The sequence below is a fragment of the Dysidea avara genome, chromosome 4 (assembly GCF_963678975.1).
Source record: "Dysidea avara chromosome 4, odDysAvar1.4, whole genome shotgun sequence".
Taxonomy (NCBI): domain Eukaryota; kingdom Metazoa; phylum Porifera; class Demospongiae; order Dictyoceratida; family Dysideidae; genus Dysidea; species Dysidea avara.
Window position 1 is genome coordinate 3370995 of NC_089275.1, and position 13528 is coordinate 3384522.

Below are 13528 nucleotides of genomic sequence, written 5' to 3' on the forward strand. Positions count from 1 at the left end.
AATGGTATAATGAATGCTGGAAGGATTTTGGATTTGGATCATTGAGGATCGATCTTTGTACGGCAGTGTAGTCTATTTTTTACTTTATCAGTCAGTCAGGCAGATCAGTCACAAGCTTTCAAGTTCTACTAGCAAGAAAGACAGGTGGGATCAGTTTCATGCAATACGTGGCATTTGATTTCGCCGAGTGAAGTGAGTGAACGTGTCATCCTGTCAGCAATGTGCTAGGACTGCAGCAAAAGCTGTGGCTAACGTAAAGTAATTTGTATTAACACTAAAATATTAACAATATAGCTCTACCGGACTGTGGATGAATTTGTTGGAGTACAGTTGTGGCACGTTCGATGATGCTCGACGAATTATACCTCCATTGAATCATTGATACGTGATAAGCAATCAGTACTGAAATAGTTACGTAGCTAGTTGTGTAAGCTGTAATAATACAACACCGTATGTTGGCTAGCCCACCATTGGGTCATTAACCCTTTTTGCAATCATGAATAATTTTGAGCGTTTCGTGGGGGCATGCCTGCCCCTCCATCATGTTCTGGCTAGCTACGTCCCTGAAACAAACACCAGAATGGTTGATACATCAGTGAGACAGTCCAACTTCTGGAGGCATGGGTGCCTCCACCACTGTGGCTTACAAGCGCCTGGCCTTCCTCCTATCTTGTAAGTGGAAATCACCCTACTGTAGGATGATGAGCTGGCTTCGCTGCCGTCTTGGCTTCTCCTTATTGCACTCTGCCATCATGTGCATAAGGGGTTCTCGTTCTTCCTCTGGTCATCCCTTTAAGGGTCATGCTCCAGCATCAGTTGACCTTGCACTGGGGGAGGGGCGTCTTGGGGCTGTTTAAGCCCAATTTCCTTTTTTTCTATTCTGTGTTCTGTAGGTTCTGTTTCTGTAGGTGTAGGAATAGGCTAAACCCATTTTATAGAACATCTTAGTGTAGAGTAGAGTGTGGTGGATGGGAGTGCCAACTAGGGCTGGTTCTTATTTTAAAAAAAAAAAGAAAAAAAAAGAGGCAGTCTCCAAAAGCAAGGATAAGAAGCTTATAAACACCTAAGAATACGGCTATCTCGCCCAGTAAACACATAGAGCAATCCAATGCATGAAATAGGCACTCACGTGATCGATACTCAAATCTCGGAAAATACAACCATAATCCATTCCAATGACCTTACAATCACTTGGAATCAAGTGACAATCAGTTTGTGTGCATTAGGTTCAGCATCTCGATTAGCCCAGCAGTCTGAGACTCTCCCTATGATGCGATCACAGCATAAAACACACCTGCACTGGCCCAGACCATGCCTGAGCAAACAATTAACACAAATATTTAAAAAGGAGCACACTGCGTGGTTCCTATTCAGAAATGAAAGCAACTTCATGGGTATTTCCGCAATTTGAATGTCAATCACGTGAGTGTCTATTTCATGCATTGGATTGCTCCGTGCGTTTGCTGGGCGAGATAACCGTATTCTTAGGTGTTTATAATCTTCGTATCCTTGCTGTTGGGGACTGTCTCACTGATGCATCAACCATTCTGGTATTTGTTTGCAAAAATCGCGTCATTTTGGCCGAATTTCAGCATATAGATGGCTCAGCCAGATGGCTAACAAGCTTCAATTATAACCATACTCCGCATGCAGGTACTTTACCTAGTACTGTTCATTGCTGACCCACGGCGCAGTTGCTGCTCTGCTTGTCCTGTGCTCCAGAGGAAGAAACATTTTGTCTGTTGCAAAAAAGCTGCACAGATCGTGCTGCAACCAGAAACCAACCAATAAAATCAAACTACCAATACTTTGAGTTGATGATAGACTATTTGAACACTGTTGAGAGTGAATATCGTGGCATACAAAGAACCCTACGAACTGCTGCAACAAAAAATCACGTGATTTTAAGACATCTGTATCGTTTTCTACCAGAAAAAAGTGACAAACTTGGCTGCCACGCTGGTGTTATTCAAGTTACACTTAGCCTAACACATGACAATAGTTAGGTAGTTGATTGGAGGATATCGATTTTTCGCGTTGCGGACCCTACCATAGTTTTTAAATGCGTTTTATTACAAAAGTACTAGTGTATATATATCAACGGTTTTCCAAATTCGGTCACATATATGTAATTAATCACACCACTATAATCATTGAAAACTATACACAGCCATTACATATGTACATTACACATTTCACTTGACAGAATTTTCTACTGACAGACTGAGTTTCTTACTGATACTGTCAGACATGCATAACTGATACTAAGCTTCCACCAGCTGTAGAAGACTATATGTGACCCGGTCTGCGAAAAGGGCTCTTATAGCCTTTCCAATTGCATATATATGGTAACCCATAACTTGACTGGTGAATATGGTACAAGCCTACAATTTGGTCACTCAACAACCCTAACCTGGCAGTAGCTGTGGGTGTAATTACATGGTGATAGCTTTAGTAGAGTAGGAGTTATGATTAGCCAAACATGGATAATTGGAAAGGCTATAAGAGCCCTTTTCGCAGACCGGGTCACATATTGTTTTATAATAATATCACTCCATGCTGTAGGATTTACAAAAACAAACCATGCAATTTGAAATTGATTGCACTCCTTCCTATTGGAACTAATGTATGGCAAACTAAATCATTAAGTATGCAATTACAATTACTAAGAGACCACTTTAAAGAGGTTTCAACTCTCATGCTTTAGGCACAATCCTCATGATTTAGACATAATCTCGTGATCTCTTATCCAACATTTATTTTGTAATCTCAATCTGATAGTTTCCTCTGGATTATTCACTGACTACTCTTCACTCCAAGGTTTTTGAATATACTTGAAATTTGCAACTCAAGACCGCGCAGCGTGCTCAGGACTAAAAACTAAACTCTACTATATCAAGGGGTGCTCAATGTGTTTGAGGAAATTAAATTTCTAATTGCTCAATGTACAGAGTGTGCACTATGACATCATCAGTTATAAATAACTGTCACTATGGTAAAATTATCATGCAATACGGTCAGTATGGGATAGAGAAATTCAACAGCTTTCTTTTGTTGTGTGAGTTAAAGTGTTTTTGTGTGGAGTTTAAAATACATGCATTTTCCATTGGCGAAGGAATGGCAAGGAATGATGAGATATTTTGTAATATTGGCTTTGATTCTATGGAATACTAGAGAAGTTGTAGTATTACAGAGTTTATTTGATTACTTTTGTAATGCTCCCATAGAGCTCACAGTAAACAATTTCAGATTATCATACAGTACAATAGTACTGTATAGTAGGGACAGCGGCGTGGCTCGTGATATAATATAACCCAAAACCTGCCTCAATTTTTCCTCAGAACAACATGACAGTATTGGTTTGGTAAAATTAAGCCACAAAGTGTCTTCAGATTGACCTGAAACGTTTCTGTCAAGTTGCTACAGAATTTTTAAAGAAATTATTCAACAGAATTTTCTAATGCCTGCCTGCCTGCCTGCCTGCCTGCCTGCCTGCCTGATGCCTTCAGTCAAGCATAATGGAAAACTGGCTACAGCTATATATACAGCCCTAAATCTTTCACAGAAACGTTTCTAGTTCACTTAAGAAAAAACCTTTGGTGCATTGATAAACATACAATGAGTACACTATTGTGTTACCTTTTATCCTAAAGGTTTTTTTACCATGGCCATCAGTCAAGGTTCTCTGCTGATAGCATTAATAAACTACAGTAGGGCTTCCATCTACAGGTGTACATTGCATCTAACTATGCGAATTGCACCAAACTATTTGAACACACGTTGCTCAGTGTTTCAACTCATATTAAAACATATGTATGGGATTTGTAAAATCGAGCATTTCCAGGTGGTCAAAACTAAAAGTTTCCAAAACACGGAGTTTTATCCAAATATATTGCAATCTATTAACTGTTTTATATCCTTTTCATAACCTCAGCTTGGTACCACAGGCTGATATCAAACAGTATATGGCCATACCATTTAAACGAATCCAGGGGAAATTTTTGAGCGCTGCCCAAAATTCCACCTTTAAAAATCATCCTAGAGATATCTTATGAGATGAAAATCACCTTTACGGAATATTACTACTGTAGTCCATATAATACATAAAACAGCATTAAACACAACAAAACACTAACAGGTGGCTGGATATAGAATTTTTTTAAAAAGTATGCCAAAACTTGAATTTTAGACAGACTGATTGCTGCCTGACTGAATGACCACAGCCGCAAGCCTGGAGGCTAAACAAAGCAGTGCAGGCCACCATTTTACACCACAATAACAAACTCACCAATGGGATGTGCCTCTTGGGGTTCCAACAAGTGTGTGCCCACTGTGTCTTGTCTTTTTTTTTTTTTTTGAATCAGGCTGCTTGTCTTTCATCCAACGAAATCATATCAAGGCATTAATTTTCTGTATCAACACATTAGCATAATAGATGCCAAAAGATTATTTAAGGCGCTTCAACAATGCCACTGTATGGAGGTACTGGTACTAGATAGCTTTCATGATCACCGCTGAGGTCACAAGATCACACCCATTCTTTATTCTATATGGATTGAAACCACGATGACACACCCTTTTAATGCTAGCTGTATTTCAGTGACCACACCTTCAAGTTTTAAGGCTGACTCAAGATACTCTAATAATCAATCAAAACCACGATGACCATGTCCCCTTTTGTGCAAGCACATATCTTTGCAGGCTGACTCGAGATAGATACTCTAATACAGCAGTCACCCTAATAGAACAGTCACATTTGTATATATACGTAGCTAGCTGTATGCCTTAACAAAAAACTAAACAAACTAGTATATTAAACGTCATCAATTTAAAAATGAAGTAGGGATCCAAGTGATAAAAGCAGTGAAACAAGTGATGAACGATGGTAGCTATTACAACATAGCTCGGTGAGAAATCCCTACTTTGGCATTGAACACAAAATGATTGCTATGCCATGCCAAAGTAGGGATTTATCACCAAGCTATGCTGTAATAGCTACTATTGTTCATCTCTTGTTTCACTACTTTTATCGCTTGGATCCCTTCATTTTTAAATTTATAATTTTTAATATAATAGTACCAATAAGACTTTTCTATGCAATATACAGTACCTTGATAATCTGACATTTCCACTATTTTAACTTATATAACACATTTTCTTGTCCTTATGAATATTGGGTTATAGAGGTTTCACTGCATATATTATTAGTTCTCGGTCATTGATTCTTATGATTTCTACTAGGCCTGCGGCACATACAACTAAGTACAATCACAATGGGATAACCTATATACCAATACGGCATGTACGCACAGTGCATAGATAGCAAGGAGCGTGTGAGTTGGAAAGATACACATACACAGTAACACAATTCTTGAGGAATTGACTGATGTATAAACATGATCACGCATAGAATCATAGATATGTTATACATTCAAATCTTTATGCCATTATAAAGCAAAAATTTCAATAGTTATACAAGTAGTTGCATACCTTCAATTTGACTACAAGAAGTGTCACTACCACTCCAGCTCCCATCATTCTGACAGGTCTTAGTGTCACTACCAGTTAACTCATAACCAATGTTACATGTGAAACTACAAGTGTCTTCGTAGGAAGGAATTCCATTATCTCCCAGTGAACAAGTGATTGTTCCATTATTAGGAACAGCAAGTAATGGACAAGCAACTAAAAATTATAACAGCAAGTACATGATATGTATACATAAGATATATATATCTAATCAAAAACAGCCAAGCTGTAAAAAAAGGAGTGCGGCCCTTGAAAAGGCTATAATGAAAAAAGATGTGAAATCCAAGGTGGCGGCCAAGAAATGGCTGTGATGGTAGGTTAATGGTAAAAATTTTAATAACGACAATTCAGGTGAATTTTGTGCCAAGACCAAGCGGCACCAAATTCACCTGAATTGTTGTTATTAAAATTTTTACCATTAACCTACCATCACAGCCATTTCTTGGCCGCCACCTTGGATTTCACATCTTTTTTCATTATAGCCTTTTCAAGGGCCGCACTCCTTTTTTTACAGCTTGGCTGTTTTTGATTAGATTTCACTTCTTTTTGTATTTGCATACCCCAAAGCCGGCCTATGGCCAGCTTTGGGGTTTTTTAACCTATATATTTTTCTTTACCACAGGAAAAAGAAAAAGATGAAGCAGATTTTATAAATACTTTAACTCATTCTGATTTTATCAGTAAATGTACAAATTATATATATAATGCATATATCAAGAGTTCATTATATTATGAACTCTTGCATATATTTATTATATGCCAATTAATCCCCACAGGATAATTTACAGCTGGTCTCTCTACTAGGTGGCTTGAAATGTAGCTGAACACTCTACAGGGTGATCTGCTTGTACGTAGATGAACGCTTTACAGGATTCTCTCTACAGGGTGACTTGACTCTAGCTGAACTCTCTGCAGGGTTATCTGTTTGTAGTTGAATTCTCTACAGGGTGATTTGTTTGCAGCTGAACTCTCTACAAGGTAACTTCTTCTAGCTAATCTGTCTACAGGTTGACTTGTTTCTAGCTGGTCTCTCTACAGGGGATTTGTTTGTAGCTGAATTCTCTACAGGGTGATTTGTTTGCAGCTGAACTCTCTACATGGTGGTTGCTTTGTAGCTGAACTCTCTAAAAGGTGACTTCTTATAGCTGAACTCTCTACAGGGTGATCTTTTCATAGCTGAACTCTCTACAGGATGATTTGTTTGCAGCTGAACTCTTTACATGATGATTTGTTTGTAGCTAAACTCTCTACAGGGTGATTTGTTTGCAGCTGAAATCCCTACAGGTGATTTGTTTGTAGCTGAACTCTCTACAAGGTGATACTTCTAGGTGATCTCTCTACAGGATGACTTGTTTCTAACTGAACTCTCAACAGGGTGATCTGTTCATAGCTGAACTCTCTACTGGGTGATTTGTTTGCAGCTGAACTCTCTACATGGTGGTTTCTTTGTAGCTGAACTCTCTACAAGGTAACTTCTTCTAGCTGAACTTTCTACAGGGTAACTTGTTTTTAGCTGATCTCTCTACAGGGTGATCTGTTCATAGCTGAACTTTCTACAAGGTGATTTGTTTGCAGCTGAACTCTCTGCATGGTAGTTTCTTTGTAGCTGAACTCTCTACAATGTGACTTCTTCTAGTTGAACTCTCTACAGGGTGACTTGTTTCTAGCTGATCTCTCTACAGGGTGACTTGTTTCTAGCTGAACTCTCTACAGGTGATTTGTTTGCAGCTGAACTCTCTACTTGGTGGTTTCCTTGTAGCTGAACTCTCTACAAGGTAACTTCTTCTAGCTGATATTTTTACAGGGCATATTTGTTTGTAGCTGAGTTCTCTACAGGGTGATTGTTTGCAGCAGAACTCTCTACATGGGAGTTTCATTGTAGCTGAACTCTCTACAATGTGACTTCTTCTAGCTGAACTCTCTACAGGGTGACTTGTTTCTAGCTGATCTCTCTATAGGGTGACTTGTTTCTAGCTGAACTCTCTACAGGTGATTTGTTTGCAGCTGAACTCTCTACAAGGTGACTTCTTCTAGCTGAACTCTCTACAGAGTGATTGATTTTTTTTGCAGCTGAACTCTCTACATGGTGGTTGCTTTGTAGCTGAACTCTCTAAAAGGTGACTTCTTCTAGCTGAACTCTCTACAGGGTGATCTTTTCATAGCTGAACTCTCCACAGGATGATTTGTTTGCAGCTGCAAATATTTCAAAGAGGCTCTTCTCTTCAAAAATAAATTCCCAAGTCCTGCCATTTTTTTTAAGCAACTTGCCTTAACATGATCAAACATTTTGGCGTGGACATGTAATTTCTTGTACTTTGGCTAGCTCAGTATTAGTGATCCTAATGGCTAAACAGTATCTTTCCTGCATCAATAACATATAAACAGCTGGCCTGGAACTGCCACTATTGGTAACTGTCTGCTGCTGTTCTAGCATAGCCATGATTGAGCTGGTGGCTCTCTCAGTGGACAAAGGTATATTGTGTATACTTTACCATCAAGGGAAGGACAAGGAAGTAATTGAAATTATTACCAAATATATACAAACACACCTTTTCTACACATAGTCTCAGTACCACTCCAGCTCCCATCACTCTGACAGGTCCTAGTGTCACTACCAGTTAGCTCATAACCAGTGTTACATGTGAAACTACAAGTGTCTTCATAGGAAGGAACTCCATCATCTTCCAGTGAACAAGTGATCATTCCATTATCAGGATCAGTAAATGATGGACAAGGAACTACAAAAAACAGTATGTTGTTTCCATTATGATTATTTAAAACATACCTCTTCTACACACACCATCACTACCACTCCAGTTCCCATTACTCTGACACATCCTAGTGTCACTACCAGTTAGCTCATAACCAGTGTTACATGTGAAACTACAAGTGTCTCCCTCATAACCCGCTCCTACTCTACCAGAAGTACATAATGTTGTCTCTCCATTTGATGGTGCTGTGAGGTCATCACATTGAATATCTATGATGATAAGTAAAGAATAAGAAACACAGAGTGAAAAAATAATCTGCAATACATAGCTATAAAACCATTCACAGTGGCTATATACTATGTATCACATCTATACTTCAATCCACTATCTAAATTCAGAATACAAATATAGTGCATTGATGGCCTTTAGGTAGTATCATACAGTATGATAGCACTGTATAGTAGGAACCACGCACTGTATAGTAGGAACCACGCACTGTATAGTAGGAACCACAAAGGAGTAGGAGTGGCTCATGAAAAACATCACCCAATAGCCAGCCTCACCTTTCTTAGATGATGATGAGGCAGTATTGGTTAGGCAAAACAAAACCCAAACAAGCCTTCAGATGGACCCAAACTGCAGTTGCTACGGAATTTTCAAAAAAAATATTTAACAGAATGTTTTACTGACTGAATGACTGAGTAACTGACTGATAATGCCTTCAGACAAGCGTAACTTGACAATGGCTAAGGCTATGGGCTTGATATTTTCACTGTTCAATGTCACTTCAGCCTGAGAGGTGCCTTTTGGCAGCATAAGCAACCAATTATCAAACGAGGTTCATACTTTACTGCATAAAAATCTCCAGGAAAGTAGTGTCAGCCTCAAATTTTCACCAGGAGGTAGCACCGTTCGCATAGAAAGTTTGACCAATAATTTCCGATTAGTGTCCGAGTTATGAGTGGATTTCTGCACTCCATATAATATGAATTATCGAACACTGGAACCTATTATCGAATGCCCATTAATTTCCGTTGATCAATTATAAACCGTTTAGCACCTTTTCTATACTGGTGACCTCAGTGCAATCTATACACTCTTAACTATTATATCAATATCTTAACTGAAGTACCATGACATTGTAACTGAAGTATAGTTTTGATACAAACATGCACTTGTGAGTTACAACGGTGAATCGTTTAGTATAAAATGCGTACAGTAAAAATCAGCAATAACACAGTAGTCTTATCATCCTTGTTCACAACAACCCCTTCTTTACAGTCTTCATGGATACATCTTTCACTTGGAAAATGATAAACAGTTGACCAATTCTTCTGCAAAAGTCACACTAGAGTTGTATTTCTTTCATGGTGATTCCTGTGTTCTTTTTCTTCATTTCTTCCTGGGTGATGATGAGTATCAAGACTTTTGTGGTGTCCACACATAAACTCCAAAGGATGGAAAGCTCATTAAAAATAGGCTACACTAATGGAATTCCCCATATAAATACCTTACAAGTATGCAGAATAATATTGTAAACTTCCGAAACGTTACGTGATTTCAATGTTTGATAATAGGTCACTTATGCTACCACAGTACGTATAATGCATTCTTCATGGACTTACGAGTATCTTCCTTTGTGTCCCATTCATCTTTGCTGACAGCGAAAAGTGTTGATTTGTGGCAGCATGTGATGGCTTCTTTTTGAAATGGAAATCGTCTGTATTTTTCATAGTGGCTACTGTACTTTGATTGCAGAGGTGCTATTTGAACAGTACTTGAATTGTATTGCTGTGTAACGAGTTGAACATAGTTGACAATGAAGTGTAATGGATCCTTTACTTTTCAGACAATAATTCAGCTCCATTATTTTTATTTCTTTTGATGCAGTACGACCAGTCATAATAATTATTTACAAAAAAAGTTAACGAACAAGTAAAAACTGAAAAACAGTAGGGATCGCTAGGGATTGCTAGATATTTGGATTGTCCTTCATGTAAGCTTCAAGGCAATGTACTTTGTTTTGTAATTGGCGCTTAAATCCTGGGTGAAACTAATAAGCTGCAGTTTGGTGTACACTACTTCACCAGTCTTCACGTACATAATTGTACTATTAATAAAACAATGAGTGAGTTATATATTGAGATCGATGTACGTATTAACCTCCCCAACAGATGAATTTTGTGTTTTAGTGGCACTTAAAGTGCATCCAACCTCCTCTGGATTGATAGGTTAACTGTAGCTATAGTTTGAACTGTTCAACCCACATTTGAATGTTTGTTCATTTGATGAATGAACAAACCTTTGAATTCACTTAAGTTTGTTTGGGCCCTAGCCTGGACACAAATTATTAACATGCTTAAGGTTACACTAGTGAAATAAAACTTATTGATTTAGGGTTCCCGTGAAAAAAGCAGTGAAACAAGAGATGATGAAGGAAAATCCATAGCTACTTGGAATTTTAGCAATGTGGGAAAATCCTTACTTGGCATTGTATAAATTTGTAATGCTAAGTAGGGATTTTCCCACATTGCTACAATGCCAAGCTAGGGATTTTTCATCATAGCTACCATCATCTCTTGTTTCACTGTTTTTTTTTTTTTTATCACTGGAACCCTACTTCAATTTTAAATTAATTTAATCTTGATTGTGCCACTCAGCTATTATACAGTAGATCAAGCTAGTGAGCATGGCACAATTCCTTGTTTTCCTATGGAGCTACACTGTAGATCGTTGTCGTGGCATGTTCTGATCTTTTAAGAGGTCATGGCAATTGTTTTATATAAAAACACAGCTTAGCTGCTACCCAATACTATAGTCTGTTAAGTGCCTCAAAATGGCTTAGTGGCATAGCTTTAAATGGGCCCTTTAAATGTGCTGCTTGTAAAGTGTTAATATGGAAAGTGTTGATACGAATGATTAATGACTTAGTATGGTTTGCTGACATGAAAAAGAAGACTACCATTTAATTGATAATAAAATGAATGGCAAAGTGCAGAAAGTAGATATTTGTTAGAACTACAAAAGGCACATCATACTAGTGAGTTTGCTGTTGTGATGTAAAATGGAAGCCATGTACTGCTTCACTAATTTGGCTTCTAGCTTTGCAACTGTGGTTAGGCAGGCAGGCCAGGCCAGGCCAGGCCAGGCAGGCAGGCAGGCAGGCAGGCAGATGAAAATTCCCGTTATGGCTACTTTTTTTGAAACATATCCAAATGCCAGTAAGTGTTATGCTGTAATGATGCTGAATGGAGTAAGACTATAATAATAATTTTAAAGAAGATTTTTGCTGCATATTTCCATGATGGTTTTTAGATGTGGTTTAGAGCATGTCATTTTAGGGGGACCCTACTTAAACAGTAATAATGTACTGAATTCAAAATGTTTTCTGCAATGACTACATTGTTAACTATAGCATGATATTGTACCAGTACATCTTGTCTGAATACCACTCCAGCTTCCATCACTCAGACAGGTCCTTGTGTCACTACCAGTTAGCTCATAACCAGTGTTACATGTGAAATTACAAGTGTCCCCCTCATATCCCACTCCAGTACTACCAGAACTACATGATGTTATCTCTCCATTTGATGGTGTTGATAGATGATCACATTGAATTTCTAACAAAAATAAAATATAAATTATTAATTTTTTATAAATTCTGTAACAGTGCATAGCAATTTTAGCAACACTAAAAAACATGGTGTACATATCTACAATATGCACATATTTACCTAGTGTAAACTGGATTATTGGTTTTCGTGCACTACTAATGATGTCAGCATCAATAAGATTAAGTGTTATAGCAGAAGATCCATTGAATACATATAGCATATATCCAGCTGTTGTAATAACTTGAATTCTATAACGAGAGTTGCGTAGAAGGTAAAATGCAATAACATCTCCTGACTGAAATAGTGTTCTATTACTGCCAATGAGAAAAATGTTTGCTTCTAAAATGTTTGCCCCTGGAAGTTGAGAAATGTGACGTGGCAGTATTTCCACAGAAGTGACTAAACTATAAAATAGTAAACCTGGCAATGGTCTCCATATTTCAACATAAGTACTTGCATTTCCATTACCATTAGATGTTATCCCAACCCTGATATTGGTTACTCTACCATTACAAGTAAAATTGAGATGTGGAACAATTACTATTCTGTGATCACCAATTTCATCACTACCAATTTGCTGTCTATCATCAACATCACCTATGCAAGTCTGCCCACCTAAACCACACAGAAGTTAAGAGCATGCGTGCCACATTAAGTTACATGTAAAATTGAATAACCTGGCTTAACAGTACACATTATGGTCAGTGACGGATCTAAAACTTTATAAAGGGGGCTTCCAGTTTATAGGTGGACATATATATGGCCATCATTATTAAATTCCTTGTTTCCCATCACCGCCCGCATCAATTTTTAGGTAGCTGCACGTGAATGCAATATATCATAATAGAAGGAGGCACAGAGTGACCAAGCTTTAAGGTAAATGTATTAGCTGTGCATATAAACATAGCCGAAGGGTGGAAATCCCTCCACTCTTGTTCAGCTAGGTGCATGGGTGTAGAGTCCTGGCAGCCTTCAAGATCGAGAGACTGAAATAACAAGAGTCAAGTGTATAATAATCAACAATGATAATCACCTCCGGCCCACATCAATTTTTGTTCCATTGGATAATGGGAAACAAGCAGTATAATAATGATGGACTATATACTCATGGGTGAGTGTGCTTCACCATGCATACGAAGCATGCATGTGCTAGGGGGGACCCCCCAGGAAATTTTTGAAATTTAGATGCTCTGAGACTGCATTTGGTATCAATTTTAGTGTGAAATTAAAATGTTTATGGAGTCTACGGAGTGCTAAGCATGCACGTGCACATCGCTTATTATAGGCGCACGTCACAATAATTAATTAAAATACTCAACTGTTGCATAATCATTTTTCAAAAGGGGGTTTCTGTGGAAACATTGAAACCTCACTAAATCTACTACTGATGGTAGTGTAATCAGTACATAATTTTGTGACCGAATGTGCGAAAACCCAACACAATTGTGCAAGCCTAAATTTTACAGTATGAATACAATGGGTGAAATACTGTATAAACTTGTGTATTATTAATGAGCACCAGCCTATTATGCTTTTCATTTTACCTATTATGCTTTGCTGCAGTGCTCAAAAAGTTTACCTATTATGCTCACAATTATGCTCAAACTTAAACTTTTGCCTCAACTTTCATGTTTAATTAACAGTTTTGCACTTCAAGTCTGTATATGGATAACG

The 13528-nt window shown here is 38.0% G+C and overlaps 1 protein-coding gene across 2 annotated transcripts in view; it reads right to left on the minus strand.

Moving 5' to 3' along the window:
• LOC136252407 (uncharacterized) overlaps positions 1-13528 on the minus strand; it is a 38576-nt gene that overhangs the window by 3831 nt on the left and 21217 nt on the right. For both annotated transcript variants that reach the window (XM_066044839.1, XM_066044837.1), the window contains 5 exons: positions 11975-12469; positions 11669-11860; positions 8315-8509; positions 8079-8267; positions 5491-5685 (listed from right to left, as the gene is read on the minus strand). In XM_066044839.1, coding sequence (XP_065900911.1) covers positions 5491-5685; positions 8079-8267; positions 8315-8509; positions 11669-11860; positions 11975-12469 — 1266 coding nt within the window. The remainder of the gene's footprint in view (positions 1-5490; positions 5686-8078; positions 8268-8314; positions 8510-11668; positions 11861-11974; positions 12470-13528) is intronic.